General features: G+C 46.1%; 6 protein-coding genes across 6 annotated transcripts; 4 read left to right on the top strand and 2 right to left on the bottom strand.

The window, feature by feature from the left end:
- Positions 1–416: 416 nt before the first annotated feature.
- On the bottom strand, positions 417–1,958 carry AO090010000694 (uncharacterized protein; the record flags this gene model as incomplete). The annotated part of the gene is made up of 1 exon (XM_001827594.3): positions 417–1,958. One exon carries the CDS (start codon positions 1,956–1,958, stop codon positions 417–419), a length of 1,542 nt encoding a protein of 513 aa, XP_001827646.1.
- A 1,119-nt stretch (positions 1,959–3,077) lies between these two features.
- Positions 3,078–4,674, top strand: AO090010000693 (FAD-dependent oxidoreductase; the record flags this gene model as incomplete). The annotated part of the gene is made up of 4 exons (XM_023233538.1): positions 3,078–3,394; positions 3,446–3,720; positions 3,773–4,149; positions 4,210–4,674. The coding sequence occupies 4 exons, from the start codon at positions 3,078–3,080 to the stop codon at positions 4,672–4,674; spliced, it is 1,434 nt and encodes a 477-aa protein (XP_023094286.1).
- A 1,220-nt stretch (positions 4,675–5,894) lies between these two features.
- On the top strand, positions 5,895–6,922 carry AO090010000692 (sterol desaturase family protein; the record flags this gene model as incomplete). Its single annotated transcript, XM_001827592.1, has 3 exons — positions 5,895–6,487; positions 6,551–6,708; positions 6,771–6,922. 3 exons carry the CDS (start codon positions 5,895–5,897, stop codon positions 6,920–6,922), a joined length of 903 nt encoding a protein of 300 aa, XP_001827644.1.
- Positions 6,923–7,411: 489 nt separating this feature from the next.
- AO090010000691 (uncharacterized protein) lies at positions 7,412–11,493 on the top strand (the record flags this gene model as incomplete). Its single annotated transcript, XM_023233539.1, has 3 exons — positions 7,412–8,087; positions 8,147–10,705; positions 10,769–11,493. The coding sequence occupies 3 exons, from the start codon at positions 7,412–7,414 to the stop codon at positions 11,491–11,493; spliced, it is 3,960 nt and encodes a 1,319-aa protein (XP_023094285.1).
- Positions 11,494–12,382: 889 nt separating this feature from the next.
- On the top strand, positions 12,383–14,009 carry AO090010000690 (uncharacterized protein; the record flags this gene model as incomplete). Its single annotated transcript, XM_023233540.1, has 5 exons — positions 12,383–12,901; positions 13,044–13,103; positions 13,140–13,318; positions 13,378–13,700; positions 13,774–14,009. 5 exons carry the CDS (start codon positions 12,383–12,385, stop codon positions 14,007–14,009), a joined length of 1,317 nt encoding a protein of 438 aa, XP_023094284.1.
- A 507-nt stretch (positions 14,010–14,516) lies between these two features.
- AO090010000689 (ABC transporter ATP-binding protein) lies at positions 14,517–19,602 on the bottom strand (the record flags this gene model as incomplete). The annotated part of the gene is made up of 9 exons (XM_023233541.1): positions 14,517–14,543; positions 14,608–15,580; positions 15,633–16,162; positions 16,217–16,389; positions 16,448–17,015; positions 17,064–17,661; positions 17,717–18,318; positions 18,657–18,734; positions 19,582–19,602. 9 exons carry the CDS (start codon positions 19,600–19,602, stop codon positions 14,517–14,519), a joined length of 3,570 nt encoding a protein of 1,189 aa, XP_023094283.1.
- Between the last annotated feature and the right edge of the window lie 816 nt (positions 19,603–20,418).

The following is a 20,418-nucleotide window of genomic DNA, read 5'->3' on the forward strand; positions in this document are numbered from 1 at the left end:
CACAATCACTTGGGTAATGTTTGAGTTCGGTTTACGATCTGAATGGCAAGAAAGGCTTCGAGAAGGGGCAATCCCGATTATGAGAAGGGGGAGACCGTACAGAGCAACAGGCATGCCGGACCATACCGCCCTTGAAGGTGCCATATATATGGACTCATTCATCAGAGAGGCTCTAAGAACCAAAGGAGATGCAGTCACAAAACGAGGATCATACAACATATGCTACTTTCGGTGTAGAAAACCACGGAAGTTGCTTTGCCTGACGCCCAGGAAGAGAATTTTATAGTGGGAACAATTTCTGCATTGCTGACATTGCTAGGATAAAGGACAAAGAGATCTTCCCACGAGACAAAGCGGCCTCTACTTGATATTGTACAATAATCAGTGAATCACACCCTCATTCTAGCCACCCTTCTTTAGATCAGCTCATTTTTGCTCCTATTTAGCAAATACTCCTTGTTCCAGAAAGTATGCATGAGCCCGTAAAGTCCGCAAACTGGCCACTGCCGCCAGATTCGGTCCTGCAGTCTTGATATCCATGACCGGTGCATGGAGCTACCAAATGACCTGTCGCGGTCGGCCCGAACCTTTTGGTATAGGTTTGGTAGGTATGTTGCATGATATTTCTGTCGTAGCTCATCTCTTGTGGAACGGTCATAAATCGACCAGAAATCTTCCTCAGAGTAATAGGTCCGTGCATACAGCCACTTCTGACCCCCAAGCTTGTTGACTAGTTTCTCGAGCCCACGGTTAAAATGCAGAAACTCCCTACCCTTTGGCCCTGGTCCATAGACTCCAACACTGAGCATCATTCCGGGATCATCCGAATCGGAAGCTGGCTGTCGTCGTGGTTCTGCTACTAACCCCGAGACAGCAGCTGTCGTTGAACGCACCGGACAAATCCAAAGCGGATATTTCCCAAATGAATCATCAACAAAGTCAACAAGCTCTTTTGCACCTTTATAAGGGACTGCGACATCCTGAATGGTATATTCCCTGAATAGACCGCTCTTGTGAACTGCATGATACATCACCCTTGTGTGAGAGATGTGATCCAAAGCCCACCGCATGAACTTGGTTTGAGGAAATAGAAAGTACTCAAACGCATATTTACCAACCCAGAACCCGCCTCTGTCATATCGAAACAGATAGTCAGCAATCGGAATAAGGTCTTTTGCGGGGCCAGCCTCTTCGGCAGCGGAAGTGGAGGCCCTCTCTTCAGCGTGCATGTAAAACCAAGGGTCGGAAGGGCGAGTAAATGTTTGCATTCGTCGAGAGCAGTGGTCTGTAGCGCTTGTAATTGACCCGGCACAAATAACCCCCCTTTCCTTGGTGAACATGATGCCGTCTAAGTACTGGTATGTTGGGTCCGGCGTCAGATGCTCAATTTTTCGCACAGCCTCATCGACGCCCATTGAAATTGGAAAATACGTCAATTCTACTGCTGGCTCTATAGGGAGCTCTAGCAGCTGTATCTCAAGGAGAGTGGTTATACCAAGGGTCCCGAATGAACATGCAGCCCCGAAAAAGAGATCAGAGTTCTCCGTTGCAGAGGCAGTGATAATATCGCCGTTTCCAACCACAATCTCGATCCAGTTGACAGTTCTATCAAAAAAGCTGTGTCGGTAGGAACTGCTTTCTCCACCTGTTCCGGCGAATCCGCCACCGGCCGTTATGCCGGGAAATTCCATAACGACAGGTGGAATCAGTCGCCATGGAAGTGTTGCCTGGACAAGCATATCCATAGGAACATTTGGCTCTACTAAAGCAACCTTTTTCTCTTGGTCAATCATGAGTACTCGGTTAAGGCTTCCTGTGTCGACAGTGTTCGAACGAAGTTTCGTTGAAGCGCGGGTCGAGTTCGTTGAGCCATGATATATGCCAAATGGGGTTTTGTCATTATAAAATTGTTTCACACATGTAGAGATTCTCTGCACGATGGCGTTATGTACTTCCATTGTGAACCGGGCTCAAAGATGTTGTAAAGCAATGCTTGATGTGCTCTGATGTGATAGTAGAAAGTTGGTTCATGGGGTATCAACACAACTAGAGAAGGTAAAGACATTAAACGTGAGTCGGCGAAAAATAGATAAAAAAATGAATCAATAAATAAAGGAAAGGCGGCTTGACCGACTGCGATAACCGTGCGAAGCTTCCTTTTTTTTCGCGTGCACCAGCCATGGAAGGATGCATTGCAGTTCACCGTGTTCTATACGATGGATTCATTAGATCTAGCAGTTTCCATGTCGCTATGGTTCAGGTGAACACCCAGTGGCGCATGCTATGACTGGGATTTGCTGCAAGGGGCCTACGTCTTCGGTCATAAGATTGGGCTCCATCTTTCTTCAACGCATATTTCCAGCCCAGACCAACATTCCCAACCGGTGGGTCAAAAATGCTAGACCATCTTCTCTAGATTTGCCGCTAGGATAGGTACGGCTGACTTATCTAGTGTTGATAAATAATAGTCTAGTCCTTCAGAGTAGTGCGAAGTACGGAGTAGATCAGTCATTTCCGGACCATGTAAGATAATGCCAAGTGTACCAATACCAACGCACTAAATTAGACCTATTATGTTAGCCTAGAACTTTGGATTAGTGCGTCACTTAATGTAAAATGATAAGATTTCGGTAATAGAATACCGACGACCCAGCCCTCGTCACATTGATATACTTCCTGACGCGATAACTTCACACATTCTTCCAAGAGTCTTGCAAGAAAAAACAAATGGATGAAATACAGTAAAGTGGAGAAAAGCAGACTCCTCATTCTGACCGTAGCCACTTTTTTTCTAGCACGTACTTAAAGTTCGATTCTAATCCAAGTTGAGATGGCTCCAATCTATTGGATACGCTGCAGCATAATTTTAAACGGAGAAAAGAAAAAAAGAAAAAAGTCAAAGAAAAAAAGAAAAATCAACAGGAAAACAAAAAGATGGTGTGGCATGATCTCCAATAATTGTAGCCCCTTTTCTCAGGTGCTTAACGTCCATCTCTGCGATATTTATCAGTCTTCGTGCTGGCGCTCTACGATGGAGACAAACGACGCTCATTTCACTGTCTTACCGTCGGATACTCATGGAGAACGTCTCCGACAAACAGACTCAAAGATTCGAGGTTATTATCGTGGGTTGCTCCGTTGCTGGTTTAACACTGGCCAATGCTCTGTCTAAACGTAAGATTAACTACGTCGTTCTCGAATCCCGAAAACACCTGCCATCGCCTCTGACCGGGAATGCACTCACATTACTCCCTAATGGGATGCGTATACTGAGTCAACTTGGGGTGCTGGATGATATTAAAGTTACTTCGCAGTCCATCAGTAGCCACTCAACCTGGCTTGCCAACGGGTATCTACTCAAAACGATTAATATGATGCAGCTTCCATCTACGAGGTAGGCATTCGCGTCTACCCTATTAGTTACACAACTCCTGAGAACATCTAGGCATGGTTACGACTCGGTTGTGATTGCCCGTTGGGATTTATTACAAATCTTGTACAATCGTTTAGTCGGGGACAGGAGTCGCATCGCGTTTGATAAGCGCGCAGTTCAATTCGACCAAAGCTCGTCGGAAGTCAAGGTGAAATGCGCCGATGGATCATCATTTGCTGGGGACGTAGTTGTCGGCGCTGATGGAATCCATAGTGTCACACGGAGGGAAGCCCTTTGGCATCAAGATCTTGCTAAGACCCTTGGTAGAATTCAAAATAGGCCACTAGGTAAGTTACAGTGGTTTTTATTGGATAGATCCTTGGCTTATAGTCATTCTAGAGTTGACATCCGAGTATTCCGGCATTTACGGCATCTCAAACCCTATACCTGAGTTACACCCAGGGCAAGCACATCGAACTTATGGGAACGGCTTCTCCTTTATAGTAAACGTTGGCAAACACGGTCGTATATATTGGCTTCTGTCAATCAAATCTAGAGAAACACGTCAGTACCCCCGGCTTCCACGCTATGCGCAAGACCAGGCATCAATCGACGAACACGTACGACCATTCTTGGATGCCCATATTTCTAGCACTATCCTCTTTAAGGATCTTTATAACAACTCCAAAACATGTCTTCACGTTGGGCTCGAGGAACTGCTCTGTGAGAACTGGGTTTCAGGCAATATTGTGTGTATTGGTGATTCCGTACACAAAGTCAGTGTGGTCTTCTACCTTGGCAAGATACTACCAGAAGACTAACTGTTGGGATAAAAGATGACCCCGAATTTGGCTCAAGGAGCTAACTGTGCTATCGAGAGTGCCGCGTCTCTAGCTAATCGCCTTGTCTGTATCCTAGACAAACGCCAGGGCCGTGTCTGCTCTGACCACTGCGGGCGTGAGGCGATATTACAATCCTGGGAAGCCTCACGAAAACACAGGATGAGATTCTTCTACACATGCTCTTGGATACTGGCTCGATGTGAGAGTTTTTGTGGGGCATTTTTCAAGGGTCTAGGATTATACATCGGTTCATATCATGGTGAGCAAGTTATTAGCTACATATCAGATATTGATGGCCAAACAGAATACTTGGATTTCTTGCCAGAGCCTTTGCGCGCATCCAAAACGGTGTTGGAAATGGAGCATGGGACCCTCTTCCATCTAAATTATCTATTTGTAAAGATGGCATTTGCACTACTAGACAGTTCACTTAGGCTCTGGCAGTTTTGTTTCTCATAATACGGATAGCTGATGTCAAACATCAATAGTGCCAACATAGTCGAGGTATACTCCCCAGTTGCTATTGAACTTGCTATCATATTTATACTACTTAACTGTATTTCACAGAGTAAATCGCTATAATAGCCTCAACCGAGCACTTCGGGTTTTCGCCCAGGCTGTGTGATCCACATCCGGTCAACAATAATCCGTACATTTCCGTTGGAGTAAGGCTACCCCCAACAGACATAAGTCACCTATATACCCCTACGTGGTCCTCGGCTATAGTCCCTTGCTTGAAGTAGTCATCGTTGAACTACACCGTTTTTCAACGCAGACCTTCTGAGATGCCGCTAATAATTGGAAAACATGCCATGCCTTAAGTTGCCCTTAGTGGTGGCCATAGACTTAGATCTTGCCAGTTTTTGGCTTTGGACGTTGATCAAGCAAATCCAGTGCACTACCGTTGCCTCTAATTCATGAGTGTATTGGTCAGCCGGGGGGTAAACTGGAATGGACTTACATGCAAGTGTATGCAGATCTCTCTAAACACGAACTTGGTAGAGAATCTGTCTAAGGTCATGATAGTACTGCAAGGGGTAGCATGCTTCAGGTGATGAAGTTGGTAGCGTTTCCCAAAAATACCGCACCAAAGAATATGAGCCTAAATCAAGCCCAACTCGCCCAGATCAGCAGAGAACTATTGAACATATCAATTTGTATTTACAACCCGCCTGTCATACTCAAGGGCACTTTACGCTTTTTGTTCCACTAGAGATTTCTCTTCTCCATGAGTCCCCATTACGACACTTCCCTGAAAAAGTAGAAACATAGCTATTCATTGTTAAGGCCTAATAGTCTCATGTAGGCGCATGATATGGCTACTCTGTACGGCCTATCGTAAATTCCGTTCAGCTACGTGGTGAAACTCTGTTATGTTATAACCCTAGAAACTCCATTCAACTAGTGCCCGAATGTGTTGCTTTCGGTGCAGGATCGGCGACAACTGTGGGGCCCGTTCCGACATATTGGGTTCTCCCTAGATGTATCATTCAATATGCCTGCACGCTGCAATTTACAATTGTCGATCACAAAACATTCTGAGGAGTCCGACTGTCTAGTTATGAAGCACAGACTAACGCATACTATGCGAGATTAAGGTACTTCCCTAAACCACCTCTGAGATATTTGAAGGTGTATACTTTCTCTGACCTCAGTGGAAAGACGCATACGAATCCAACATGGACCTCATATTCAACTACTTAGATCCGCTTATCATTGACAGTATCTACGACTCATTCCGCAGCTCTTTGCAATTAAGGCTATGCTCTACCTCTCATAGTTTAAGCTTCTGCTCCGTCATCACAGATTCTAAGCTATGGTGCAGGGAGAGTATCTACAGGCAAAGCCTAAGCATATTCATTGTAACGTGGTTTGTGCACTGGCTTGATTTAGTCGAATCCCAGCTAATTGAGTTGACGGAAAGGCTTTCTAGCTCGGTGTTTTTCCTTCTGCTTGGGACAGTCTGCCACTATCTATATTTTGACAAGGCATTGACAAGGCATCCCAAATATCATAAGAACCAAATCAGACATGAGATCTATGATTCGTTGCTCTCCCTTTTCGGCTTGAATGTCTTGACCGTTCCAATCTTCGTCGCTCAAGTTCGCGGATACGCAAAACTTTATGATTTCGGGTCTGGGAAAGTACCTTTATGGTACGAATTTGGGCAGTTTCTCTTCTTCGTCCTATTCAGCGATACTTGCATGTATTGGCTTCATCGAATCTTCCACATCAACTTCTTGTTCAATCTGATGCACAAGAAGCATCATCGGTAAGGCACTTTGGTACAGCTGACGATTAGGAATTGTTTTGAAACTGACGGGATACTTGCAAGGTACATTATCCCCACCCCGTTCTCGGCCTATGCCTTCGATCCTCTAGAGGCGTACATCATGAGTTTGCCTATTTATGCCTATAGCTTCTTATGGCCGATGTCTCGGGAGGCACAACTCATTGTATTCGTGACAACAAATATATGGACGATTTTACTGCGTATGTGTCAACCCCATCCCTACGGGACTTGCTCATTTGCCGTTAACAAATATGAACCCCAGACGACAATCGTGATCAATTTCACACGGTGCATCATAAGAATGTTAAATTGAACTTCGGACAGTTTCTCACACTTTGGGACCAGTTAGGAGGCACCTACGCAGACCCGGAAAAATATTTCGCAGGGAGAAGAGAAGGAAAAGTCAAAACCTAAGGAAACATTCTATAACGAGCTTGGTATGACCGGGGAATGGAAAACGTGGTCCAGGGGATTGGCTCTTTGGGGAATAATAAGTTGAACGAGTTAAGGAGGTTTAATTTCCGGGTTTCATAGAAAAGACAGACCCAGAATTTTCGTCGTATGAGATGTAATGCTACGCAGAATCATCCTGATGAAATAGTGAACATGACTGGTGCAAAAGACAGTCTTTTTTCGAGAGGTTGTTATGTGATTATAACTACCGGTGGGCCGCCACCACCGCCGATATTGACACCCCTTGCTGTTCGATAAGGATGCACCTTGGTGTATGAATATAACCCCTTTCGTCATCCCATAGGAGAGGTAATATGTCGCTTTCTTATTCATGTCCCATTGATTCTCCATCGGTATGTAATTAGAGCACTAGTTCTTTCTCCATCTCCCCCTAATTGCAGAATCGGCCTACGCTCTCTCAGCTAGGCGCGTGCAGGCAACCCGACAGCAATGTACTCAAAAAATCATCAACAATTGCTGCCACATGGTGATCCTGGTCAACAGAATCCTAAACATCTGGAAACATCAGATTCAGCCGACTCCAGACACAATCTTGTATATATAGAAGCTCGCGATGTCTCAGTGTCCCTCGCTACCTCGCCTTTCGAACGTATACGACGCGCTTGGAAGTTTACAAAAAGCACAGATATACCGCTACAACCACCGAGGATCCTCCACAATGTACGCGTATGTATACCACCTGCACAGTTAACCGTTATCCTCGGAGGTAGTGGTTCGGGAAAATCTTCCTTCCTGAATGCGCTCTCTGGCCGAACACAGAATGGTCGTCTAAATGTCACGGGTAGCATCACATACAACGGTAGCGTCGATATCGGAGCATTTCGGAGTGCCTATCTGGTCCAGCAAGATATCCTCCCTGCGATGTTGACCGTCCGCGAGATACTGAGCTATGCTTCAGAGTTAAGCCTGGGCTCTGCAGGAGCCTCGGAGATTGACCGTGCTGTCGATAACATCATTTCAAGGCTAGGCCTTGAAAACTGTGCGGAAACCAGAATTGGAGACAGCAAGAATAAGGGATGTAGTGGGGGTGAAAGGCGAAGAGTCAGCATTGGGATTCAACTGCTCAAAGCGACCTCAGTACTCTTTTGCGATGAACCAACGACTGGTACGATACTAGATATACGCCACGAAGTAGTGAACTCTATTCGCTGATTTTGTATGCAGGCCTTGATGCAACAACGGCTTTTCAGGTTATTCGGACTTTAAAGCGACTAGCCGATAGTGGTATGACAGTGGTCATATCGCTCCATTCGCCAAGATCTGACGCCTGGAGCCTTTTTGACAATGTTATTATATTATCCGGTGGTCACTTGATGTATAGCGGATTACCAAGTACGGTGGGCGACTATTTCAAGGATTGTGGATATGAAATGCCTCCATTCGTGAATCCGGCGGACTTTCTCCTAGATGTTACATCAGTTGATGTGCGCTCAGAGGCATCAAAGTCTAACTCCTGTGCCCGAGTAGAGCACCTGAAGCAATGCTGGATGAATCGTTTGGCAACCAATGCAGCTAACTGTCTGTCCAACTATCGGGATATATGCGACTCTATGGACTTTGATTCTAAAGCTCCAAGTTATTCAAGAGTATGCAAAGTAATGACACAACGAAACTTGAAAATATGCTGGAGAGACTGGAAGTCACTGCTAGGAATTTGGTGCGCGGTTGCTGCTTTGGCTGCTATCAACGGTTGGGCTTTCTGGCAACTAGATGGCAGCTTGAGTGGGATTCGGTCACGCCAAGGGAGCCTCTGGGACGCAACCGGGCTATATGGATACTTGATTCTAGTTCATGAGATATGCCGTCTAGTTGAAGAGATCGGTCTATTTGATCACGAACGGAGGGACGGAATCCTGAGCGCATCCGCGTTTTTACTTAGCCGAAGGGCATCCAGGTTTTTCCTAGAGGATCTGAGCCTTCCACTTCTCTTCACAGCCATCTACTATCCCATGGTTGGATACCGTGGCTCGGCCTCGCAGGTTTGCATCTTTCTACTTGTCATGCTATTCACGCATTATCTTGCGATTGGATTCGCCAGTCTTTGTGTGGCCACTACCAGGAGCTTTCACGGAGCAGGTCTGATGGGAAACCTCTTTTTTACTTTGCAGATGGTGGCATCCGCATACTTTATCCAGACTGATCAAACTCCACCGTACGCTCGATGGCTCAAATGGGTAACTCATACTTTCTATACATTTGGTACTCTATGTGCGAACGAGTTTATCGGTGTGCATGGTCCATACGAAGGCAACTTATACGACTGTCCTTTCTCAGCAGACCGTACAGATCCTCGCTGCAAGCAGTATACTGGCCGGTTTGTCATGGATAGCCTAGGAATGCCGAAAGAATGGGTATGGCGCCCCATTGTTATCTTGTGGTCCATGACTTGTGCTTTTCATTTATCGGGGGCCTTTGTTCTTCATATCAATCATCCAAAGCCACCTCTTACTCCCACAGAAAGGGTAGGCAGCCCTAGTTCCACGGAGGTAAGGATACAGCCAAGATACAACCGCTCAGTTACTCCAGTCTCCCTCTGCCTGGAAGACTACGCCCTGACGGCGAAACGGCAACAGTCTACGCGGCGAAATGTAACCAGTACAATATCCAGGATTTGTGGTCCAGTGTCCACAATATTCCAACCAGGAAAGCTGAATGTGATTATGGGGGCATCAGGTAGTGGCAAAACATCTTTATTATCTTCATTGGCTGAAAGGCTCCCCCTGAGTTCAAGTTCCAAGTGGTGCCGTACAGGGTCAGCTTTGTATAACGGAACACAGTTACCGAAGGTCCAAGTCAGATCAATGGTTTCATTTGTGGCTCAGGATGATGACAATCTGATGCCGGCACTCACGGTGGCCGAAACATTGCTTTTTGCCGCTCGGCTGAAGTTGCCATCCTCAATGCCTGACGATGAGAAGCGTGGACGTGTTTCAGAAATTATTACAAAGTTTGGTCTGGAATCATGTGCGAGACGTCTAGTTGGGTCTGCAATCGTGAGGGGAATCAGTGGCGGAGAAAAACGCCGGCTGTCGATCGCTTGTGAGGTCCTAACGATGCCGCAAGTTCTTATTTTGGATGAGCCTACGTCCGGGCTTGACAGCTTCATGGCACTCACTGTACTAGAAGTTCTGCAGAGTCTGGCTGCTGAAGGCTGTACTATCATTCTCACGGCCCATCAGCCTACGTCGTCGATGTGGTCACTTTTCTCCAGCTGCCTGCTTCTCTCACCGGATGGCTTACCCTTGTACTCCGGTGAAGCGTCTGAGATGCGTTCCTATTTTCATTCAGCGGGGTTTGAGTGCCCCATGGCAGTAAATCCTGCAGACTTCTTCATGGATCTTGCAACCTCCGGTGAAACGCAAGGGAACAGCGAAGATAGTAAGAAGCGACTAGACAACCTCGTCAATGCGTGGAAATCGCATGAGTCCTACGCGAGAAAACAATCCTTTGACTCTCGAGCCGGAACTGAACGTGGTCGTACAGAATTAATTCCGGATTTTGCAACACATAGCCACCATTCTTCTGCAACAGCATTCCCAGTACTTGTACATCGCGCCGTGCTGAACACTCTTCGCCAGCCAGTCTCAATCTTAGCCCGATCAATTCAGGCTCCTGGGGTGGGTCTTTTGCTAGCACTTTTTACTGCGCCGATGAAAACGGACTATCTTTCCATCCAAACTCGTATGGGTGTAATTCAACAGTATTCGGCTCTAGCCTTCATTGGTAAGCTTCATTTATGGTTCCCAATCCAGATAACCGGTTCACAAACTGATTCCTGATATCTAGGCATGCTCCAAAACATTGCTACATTTCCTCCTGAAGTGGATGTTATGTACCGCGAGACGTCAGAGGGTCTATACAATATTGAGGCATTTCTAGCGCAATACACCATCCTCGAACTTCCTTTCGAAGCTTTTTCTGCACTTATATTTGCTCTGTTACTCGCGTACGCAGCAAAACTAGCACCTGAGGCAGACCTGTTTGGTTTTTTGTTCTTCAGCGCCTTTTGCACGCTCAACAGCGGAGAGTCCATAAGCATGCTTTTTTATCTTGTTTTTGATCATATAAGTCTAGCAGTCAGTTTCACGGCGTCGTTACTTGCTATGTTCACCGTGCTTGGCGGGGTCATGAGTCTGGATCCGCCAAAAGTACTTCAGTGGTTCAACTACATATCGCCAGTCAAGTATGCAGTAACGAGTATCTCTGTCTTGACCATGAGAGACTTGACATTTACTTGCGCGGAGGAGCAGCGAGATGTGAACGGGAAATGCTTGATAGAAACTGGAGAACAGGTCCTACAGCTGTATAAGTTTAATCAGAAAAATCCGTGGTTGGAAGCCTTGGGGGGTGTTGTGGCCATGTTATGTTATCGTTTGCTGGTATACGCGATTCTTAAGGTCAAGGTCAAGCGGTTGAGCTCCAGGGGTATGCGAGATTTACTCAGAGGATGGCGACGCGAGAAGGCCGGCGAAGATGAAAGGGGCTTGATGCTTTCTACCCTGAACGCATAATCTACTATAGATAGACCCATTGTCCCTCTGTGTATTCTGATGCTGTGGCAAGCCTTTTGGTATATATTTCATTGCTTTTCATGTTGCGACAGCTTGATTTCGTCTTACTGAGACTATGAGTTTGACGTGGAAGGTTGGCTTTAGTCCTTGACACTCTTTGCAATCGCGGCCATTTTCGAAGTAAGGCGTTCAAAAAGCACAATATTCAACAGACGTAGATGAAGTGTCTCTTCGTAGGTTCAGATCTTGCTCAACGATTCAAAGTATACTATGAGAACTCTAATTGAACCTAGTCTATCTTACCTCCTCCTTTTCGCCCAAAGGGAAGAGTATACATAGTAACAAGAATAATTAAGTCTTTACATAACTCTAGCCATCCTTTAAGATATAGAGTTTCGTGCAATTTCTTATGTATAGTATTCAAAGATCTACAGTTCAAGGTAATTCCAGCAGAATTCGAGTGAAATCTAGATATTGCCTCGAAAATACGCCCCGTTGATATTTGAGAAAGAAAAAGAAAAGAAAAGAAAAGGACTTAAAATCGAGGCCCTTCTGCACACGCCAAATCCAGAATTCCCAGGTAGCGAACCAGGCCGGGATAATTTCATGGGAAAGTGGAAATGACTCGTTCAATGCAAAGCAAGGGGGTTTGATCAACAAGTAAATGACACGTCGCACGAGCACATTCTCTTGGCAAGAGTTCAAGGTAATCTGGTGCAGAATCAGAATGAAGCCCTTGCATGAGAGTAGTGTTGAATAATTGGAGAGCATAATATGGCAATGTCCGAGATATTTACTCTCCTCATCTGTCCCACCTTTGTAGCTCTTTTTCTTACATTCCTCAGTTCCCGGAGTTCTTATCCATTCTTTCCTGACAGATAGCTTAAAAATGGGAACTGAGAAAGCAAGAAACTCTGCTGGCGCACTAAAAGCCTCTCTCAATGGTGGAAATGCTAAGCATCAGCAGTTGAGACCGTCTTGGCTTACTGAGATAATCAGTTTCATCTTGTGTACAACTAGTCCATTTGCTGTGATATACTACTGGATAGCTTATCGTTACTTTGACACCTCGATAGTTACCGCAGCCAAAGCCGTTTATTCAGAAGGCCCTTTTCAGTTCTTTGCCACTCGCCTTCCTCACTCAAGCGCGGATGCCATCTTGGGTTATGCCGGCTGGCTTACTCTCCAGGCAATTCTGTATATCTACTTGCCTGGGAGCGAAGCTCTTGGTCCCGTCACACCGGCCGGCAGGAGGTTGAAGTATAAATTGAACGGCCTAGCAGCCTGGGGCGCAACCGTCGTTTTATGGGCCGTCGGCTCTGTCTCGGGAATTATTGATCCCGCATGCATTGCTAAGAACTGGGAAGGCCTAGTCTGGACTATCAACGTCTTTTCCGTGGTTGCCGTCGTACTATTCCACATCAAAGCTCGAATAATGCCAGATAATGAGGCTGAGACATTCATAACAGGCAAGACTTTATGATTTTGTCCCTTTCTCCATGCTTCGCTAATTCAGTGCCCTAGGATCCTTTTGGTACGACTTCTTTGAGGGTGGTGAGCTTCATCCTCGCATCGGAAAAACGTGGGATTGGAGGCAGTTTTTTGTACCCGTACAGGAGGAATCCTCGCCTGGACGTTGATGTAAGCCCCATTCCCCATATCATGCACAAATGTTATGCATATCCTCGTTTCTAAACCAACACTGTAGTGATCTATCTTTCGCCGCCTATCAGTATCAGTCTCACGGATACTTGACGAATACCATGGTGGCGGTAGTCACTTTACGCGTGTTCGTTGTGGTGGATTTTTTCATCAATGAGTTATGGTACGACAGACTTCATTTACATCCAGGCTTCAGAGATTGGGATAACCTAACTTAGCCAGGTTTTTCCACACTCTGGACGGTATGTACGAGTCCTTCGGCTTCTATAACATCTACGGGTTCTCGGCTATGATGCCCGTGCTTTGGTCGTTACAAACACAGTACCTGGCCAAACGTCCCGAGGAACTCTCTACGATAGCACTCACGAGTGTCATATTACTCTTTCTTGCTGGCTGGTTGATCCGCTTCTCTGCGGACTATCAGAAAATGAAGTTCCGTCAAACAGGCGGAGAATGTCGAATTTGGGGCAACAAAGCCAACAAGATTAGAGCGTCGTACCAAACTGCAGATGGGAAACTATGTCACTCCTTGCTCCTATGCTCTGGTAAGTCTATTGGCCTATCAAACGAGACATTATTATGGAGTCCATTGAGAGACTAACAACCTGGCTTTCACAGGATGGTGGGGGCTGGCTCGCCATGCAAACTATACAGGCAGCGCGATGTACACTCTGGCTCTCTGTGCTGCTTGTGGCCGTGGCGGAATCTTCCCTTACACTGAGGCGATTATAGTTGGAGGGATAGTGATTCATCGATGTTATCGCGACGAAGGAAAGTGTGCAGCGAAATATGGAAAAGACTGGGATGAGTACTGCCGTCAGGTGCAGTGGAGGATGATCCCTGGTATTTACTAACTTGCAAGAGGAAATGAGCTGAAGTGTATACCGCAGCATTGATGGGCTCTACTAAAAAAAGATCATAAGATGCTCCTACTATGTATTCCCTTTTCATAATGCAGATCACCAGCTCCTGATGTGGCGTAAGAAAGCGCTAAAGTCTACGACATAAGATGATTGAACGCCGCAGGATATAATGTCGAGACTTTCAAGAGGGGTAATTCTCCGCTTATAGGCGTTCTACTCGCCTCCAGCATGTCATATACGACTTAGTCTATAAATCCTGGGGAAATTATGCCATACAGAGTAATGATCTTAGTTATTTCATAATCGCGTTTAGTACCAGTATGTGCTGTATATCAAATCGCCACGTAGTGGACCGACCCTTCTACACCAAATATATGACAGTATTATATAACATTATAGTTTCGCATCTATAGAGAAGAGATTCAGAGAAAGTTAAACAGCTCCCTTCAATGAGAAAGAAAGGGATAAAGAGCAAAAGGTCAAGTCCCATGGAAGCCTTCACCTATCCAGGGCGTTTTCCTGACACTTATAATAATGTTAGTAAGGAGAGCAAACCATATAGTGGTGGGAAGAGTGTTCGGATACTTACCATCTGCCAGTAGGTCCCTTTAGTCCGAAGCAATTCTTGATGGGTGCCCTGCTCCACGATTCGGGATCCATGGCCAGCCTCGCTCTCGCCGAAGACAAAGATCATATCAGCTTTCTGGATAGTAGCAAGTCGGTGCGCGACCGCGACGATTGTCATGCTTCTCTTTCCCGCCAGGCGTTCGAGAGCCCCTTGTACTACCTTTTCTGATTGCGAATCCAGACTCGAAGTTGCCTCATCCAAAAGAAGCAATGACGGCTTTCGTAGCAGTGCACGCGCAATACATAGCCGCTGCCTCTGGCCTCCACTGAGAGCTGTCTGTGCTTTAATACCCAGCTCGGTGGAATAGCCCTCGGGCAGCGACGTAATAAAGTCATGTATCTCAGCGTCTTTGCAAGCTTGGATTATCTCATTCTCCGTGAAGTCAGATTTATCCAGTCCAAGAGTGATATTCTCATGAATTGTTCCCTCAAAGAGTCTTGGTTCTTGAGCCACTAAAGACAGCGCTCTGCGATAAGACGATTTTTCCAAGGAACGGATATCTTGGCCATTCAGGGATATCGTGCCTTGGAAAGGGTCATAGAACCGTTCTAAGAGAGATATCACAGTTGTCTTTCCGCAACCAGAAGGTCCAACAAAGGCAACGAACTGTCCGCTTTCGATACTAACATTGAGTCCTGTGAAAAGAGGAACATCTTGAGATGCATACTTAAAAGCAACGTCGCAGAATTCGATACTAGCTCCAGATTGTGAAGCAAAATGGGCGAGTTGTTTCTGTCCCATGCTGGCGGCAACCTTTGTAGATGAATTTGATCGTAGGCTCAGCACCCGGTTAGCCGATGCGGTGGCTTGCGCCATGTTCGGTCCAAAACTAAGGAATTGACCGGCTGACTGCCCTCCCTGTATGATGGCCATGTAAATGACAAAGAATGAGGTTGGCTGGTACTCTCTGGACGCGAGTAGCTGACCACCGTACCTAGTAGAGTATTTTAGTATTACATAGACACATTTACCCAGGTAATGCTTACCAGAACGTTAGGGCCATCGCACATAGCTCAACACTATCGGAGAACGCAAATATCAGCGTCGCGTACCATGCTTTCCTGAAAGCCTTGGTTTGTTGCTGTCGCAATAGATCGGCGTAGCGATCAAGAATTGCGTCTTCCATCGTCAATGCCGATACTGTTCGAAAAGCCTCAATAGCTTCCGCTGCAAACTGTGAGCTCCCAGAATACACTGCTGCGTTCATTGCTTCAAACTGCAATTCGTATCTGATGCGCATAAAGGCAGCTAGGAAGGTGCATGGTAGAGCTGCAAAGACAGCCACGAGGCTGAGTTTCCAACCGAACGAGAACGCAATTGCAATACAACCAATCATGCTGAATACGGAGATAACCGGGAATATTCCATTCATTCCCAGTAAATCTTGGACTTGCTTTGGGTCAGTTGCGAGGCGAGAAATCAGAGACCCAGACGCATTCTCATTTATATCATAGAATGGTATAGGTTTCTCTAGTATGCTCTGAAAATACTCCTTCCTGCAGGACGAACCAATCCTCTGTACCCGTATTAGCTCTCATAAGACGCGTAACGATTTACTCCATGGCCATACCACTGAAAGCGAGTTTGAAGAGTATCCGACGATGCTGTAGCTAAGAGCGACCCCTAGGGCAAGGATGAAGAACATCAACGCCCAGAAGTTGGCGGCATCAGCAAGCTGTCGACCAGTTAATTGGAAAACATGGATAAGTTTTGCGAAGAGCCAGCTCTGAAGCGGGAAGGCGGCTTTTAATAGCATCTTGTCAGTTATCTAGTTGTAGCGTGTGGGATCTCGCAACCTTACCTCCTGCACCAACTGCGCCAAATATAGTCGTAAGGTAAAAAGGCCAATTTGCACGTTGCTCATATAGAAGCAGACCGATGCTACTAAAGAAACCCCGACTTTTGTCTTTCTTATTCTCTTCCTCCACCTGTTGTTTGTCATCGAGAGCAAAATGTGCCAACTGGACCTCTTCTTTCAACTCATGAGGAATTTCGCTCTCATTGGTCTCGTCTTCTGCCAAGAGCTCAAGTTTTTGGGCATGGACAAGGTCATGGTAAACACCTTTTTCATCTGCTAAAAGCCCGTCGTGTGTTCCTTGCTCGACATTAACACCGCCTTTCATTACAACAATGTGATCTGCTTGTCGAATAGTCGATAGCCGGTGGGCGATCACGATAGTAGTGCGGTTTTTCGAAACCTGTTCAAGAGCGGCTTGCACAATCTTCTCGCCACGGACATCGATTGCACTTGTTGCTTCGTCTAAAATCAAAATGGTGGGCTCTTTCACGATGCTTCGGGCAATTGCAAGACGTTGCCTTTGGCCACCACTCAATTTGGTGCCATTTTCGCCCACTATAGTCCGATAGCCCTATGGATATTAGATGCAGTGGGATGGAACTAAAAGAGACCAGCATACCTTTGGCAAGCGTTTAATGAATTCCTCCGCAAATGCCTCTCTACAGGCCTTCTCCACCATCTCTCTTTTCACCGCTTCAGTTTCGTTTTCCCATTTCGTTCCGATCAGGCCGAACGAGACATTATTGAAAATCGTGTCGTTGAAAAGGAAGGGCTCCTGCTGAACCAGTCCGATCTGGGATCTCCACCATTTTATATCCAGGCTATTGATATTGTGTTCACCCACGGAGATGGTTCCTCGGCTATGGTCCTCTTCACTCGACTCCAGTTGATACCATCGCTCAACAAGAGCCACAATTGTACTCTTACCCGAGCCTGATGGACCAACTAATGCGGTGGTCTTGCCTTTCTCGAATCGGGCATTCAATCCCTTGAGAACTGCGGTATCGGGTCGCGTGGGATACGTGAAATGAACATCTTGGAAAACAATGTCCACGTGAGCTGAAACATCAGGATCACGGAGGCCGCCAAGCTCAATCCTCTCGGAGTCTATCATCTCGAAGAATGAAGTCGCGGCGCTGGAGGCCTTAGAGACGTTAATCAATGGTGTTGCAATATTTCCCAAAACAGTGACTGCAATCATGACGGAGAAAAACACCCTATCGATAGAATTAGCAGACGCAAACAACCCTTAGGATATGATCATATACTTACGTGATGACTGTGTTGATATTCTCGATATGGCCCTCCCGGTACAACTTCAGCCCAAACCAGAATGCTAAAGAAAAGCTCGAGTACATTGCGAAGAACATAAGAGCAAATTGGACACCCATAGCAATAGACATACCCTGTCCACGCTTTCGGGCTTCTTCGACCCAGACGGCATATTTCTTTCTGAGAGGTTCCTCCGCCCCGAGGGAAACAACAGTTCGAATAGAACCGAATACTTCTGCTGCTATTGACGAATGCTTCTCATCGGCTTTGTCAACTTTCTGTTGCACCTTAGTGATAATGGGGATCGTCACACTACAAGCGATGAGGATGAACAAAAGGGAAGCGCTGGTCACGAGAGTCAAGGCCCACGAGTATTTGAAGGCGATGATGTATGCTGTAACTAGGAGAGCCAGAGATTGGAATAGGATTGCCAGCTTATCCGAAATGCTTTGCTGAATCGAATTGGAGAGGGTCGAGATGGTATTCGTGACCGTGCCCACCGACACTTGATCGAGTTTAGTAATTGGTTGGGTGAAAAGTGACTGCATGTATTCCAGCCGCAAGGCAGCCGAGACGCGAAGACCGATGACACGGAAACAGAGCTGCGATTGTTGAGTATAATAACAACCTCAACCGATTCAAGTAGTTGGGCATACCATGGAGACATATGTTAAAGTGAACTTGCCGATAAAGAGGTAAACAATATACAAGCTAGAATTCAGTCAGCTCACGAATAAACCATTTTATTTTCAATATCCTAGGTTTCTTGCCTCAGTTTGCTCACGGATGATTTAAATTGTGCTTCTGTGACCGATGTGCCGGGGATAAAATATCCGTTGAACTCACCAACCATCTTACCGAACACGATATTCATAAGTGGCAGTGGCTGTTATACATCCGTCAGGCTTATAACTTCAAATTCGCCCGGAAAGAGACATACCACTCCAGATCCGATAGAGCATATGAACGCTATTCCGAGTATAACACGATCCTTGGCGCTTGTATAGGATAGGACTCGCTGTAGACATGTAAGCGGTAAGTAAGACTTCCCATGAGTTTATCCGCCTACAAAGTAGTTGGCCAAAGAGGCAGCTTGTTCAGCCTCTGCAGCATTTTTGCGTCCATCGTTGCTTTCAGCCTCATATCCTGTTCGATCTGAGTTCACGACAATGCTCTCCGACTCGTCCTTCACGGGTTGAGGAGGAGCATAGAGCTCTCCGGTTTCATGATGTGGTTTCTCGGGTAGGTTATGTGGCGAAGAGCTGTCCGACAAACGGCCCATCGTGGTGAGTTTGGTTCAGGTTTTGGCTAAAGAAGGAATACATCATGATAGTTATTCAGGGAACGGGTAATTTATAGGGTCAAGGGGTAGTTCCAGAAGCGGGTGTAAGCGACTTATGACTACCTTCAATACGAGGCAAGGTCTGGGCAAGAGAAGCTTGGAACGTCCTCCAGGTATTATTCTAGAATTAGAGAATGAATAGCTATTTTGATCCCCACTCTACGATAGAATGGTGCCTAGGGTTCCACGTATCATCTGCGAAGCCACTTGGTGTCTAAACATGTTAATTGTGAAGACTAACTCCAAATGTGGCAAAGGTGTCAGGCGCTAAGGCTAGAGACATAATTCCGGGAATTCGGGGACTTTTTAAGTCCGGACGATCAGGCCGGCAACGTGACTGACTTGTCAGGTGTTTTTTCTTTTTTTTCCATCCGGGAATTCGGACTTTGCGACACCCCGGTCAAATCCCTTACTTTTTTCCATCAGTCATTCCACCCCCCTTCTCCCCAATAACAAACAAAGAAAACAAATGAGCTCCCGGAAGCCGCCGAAGTACATATCGGTCAGTTAAAAAGAGCCTCACCGTATTCAGTTCGAATGACATTCTGATTGGAATTGATCTCAGTGTACTCGCTGCCAATCCAAAAAGGTATTAGTTGAAAGATTTCGCCTGCACAAGAACACAGGAATGACGTCAGGACTAGACTCGATGCAACAGAGTCCAACCTCGATGTGATAAATGTGAAGCCATCAATGCGGAATGTATCTATGTACCCCGAAAAGCTCGGGCAAAGAAGCAAAGGTATGATATATCATCCTACTGCCGCAAAAAAAAAATAATGAAAAAAAAAAGTATTCTTGAGTTTGTATCGCTCATGATATAATCTACTGTACTAGTAATCCCTCTGAAAAAGATCTTTTACTGGACATACTCAGACGTCTCGAACGTCTAGAGGACCACTGTAAGATTAATCCAGATAGCGAAGGTCACGGCGTTGCTTCCAGTTCAATATCCGTGTCATCGGACTTTACTCGAAGCAGGCCGGCAAGCATCGACCTGCCACACAGTAGCCAGCCTCGAACCCCAAACACGCAATCCGTGGTCCATAGCATGTTGAACGGGATAAAAGATGATCGGGCCAGGTCGCTACTTGCTTCCAATGTATTTTGCCATCTGCGGAACGTGGAATCTCGCCTTTTTGAGAACGAAACATGTGTGAAAGCGGTAGAAGCTGCCATGGCGGAAGTTGAACGCCTGGAAAGTGCACGAGAAGTCAACGTTCTAGATCCTCCTGCCATCACTAAAGAAATGGCAAAGAGGTGGGTAAAATGTGCGTGCTGTTCGAGAACTTGGACACAGACATTTTGCTGATAGGTTCGGCTAGCATACTACGAAGTCTACCAGTTCGAGGGATTTCGA

Source organism: Aspergillus oryzae, chromosome 8 (genome assembly GCF_000184455.2).
Source record: "Aspergillus oryzae RIB40 DNA, chromosome 8".
Classification (NCBI taxonomy): domain Eukaryota; kingdom Fungi; phylum Ascomycota; class Eurotiomycetes; order Eurotiales; family Aspergillaceae; genus Aspergillus; species Aspergillus oryzae.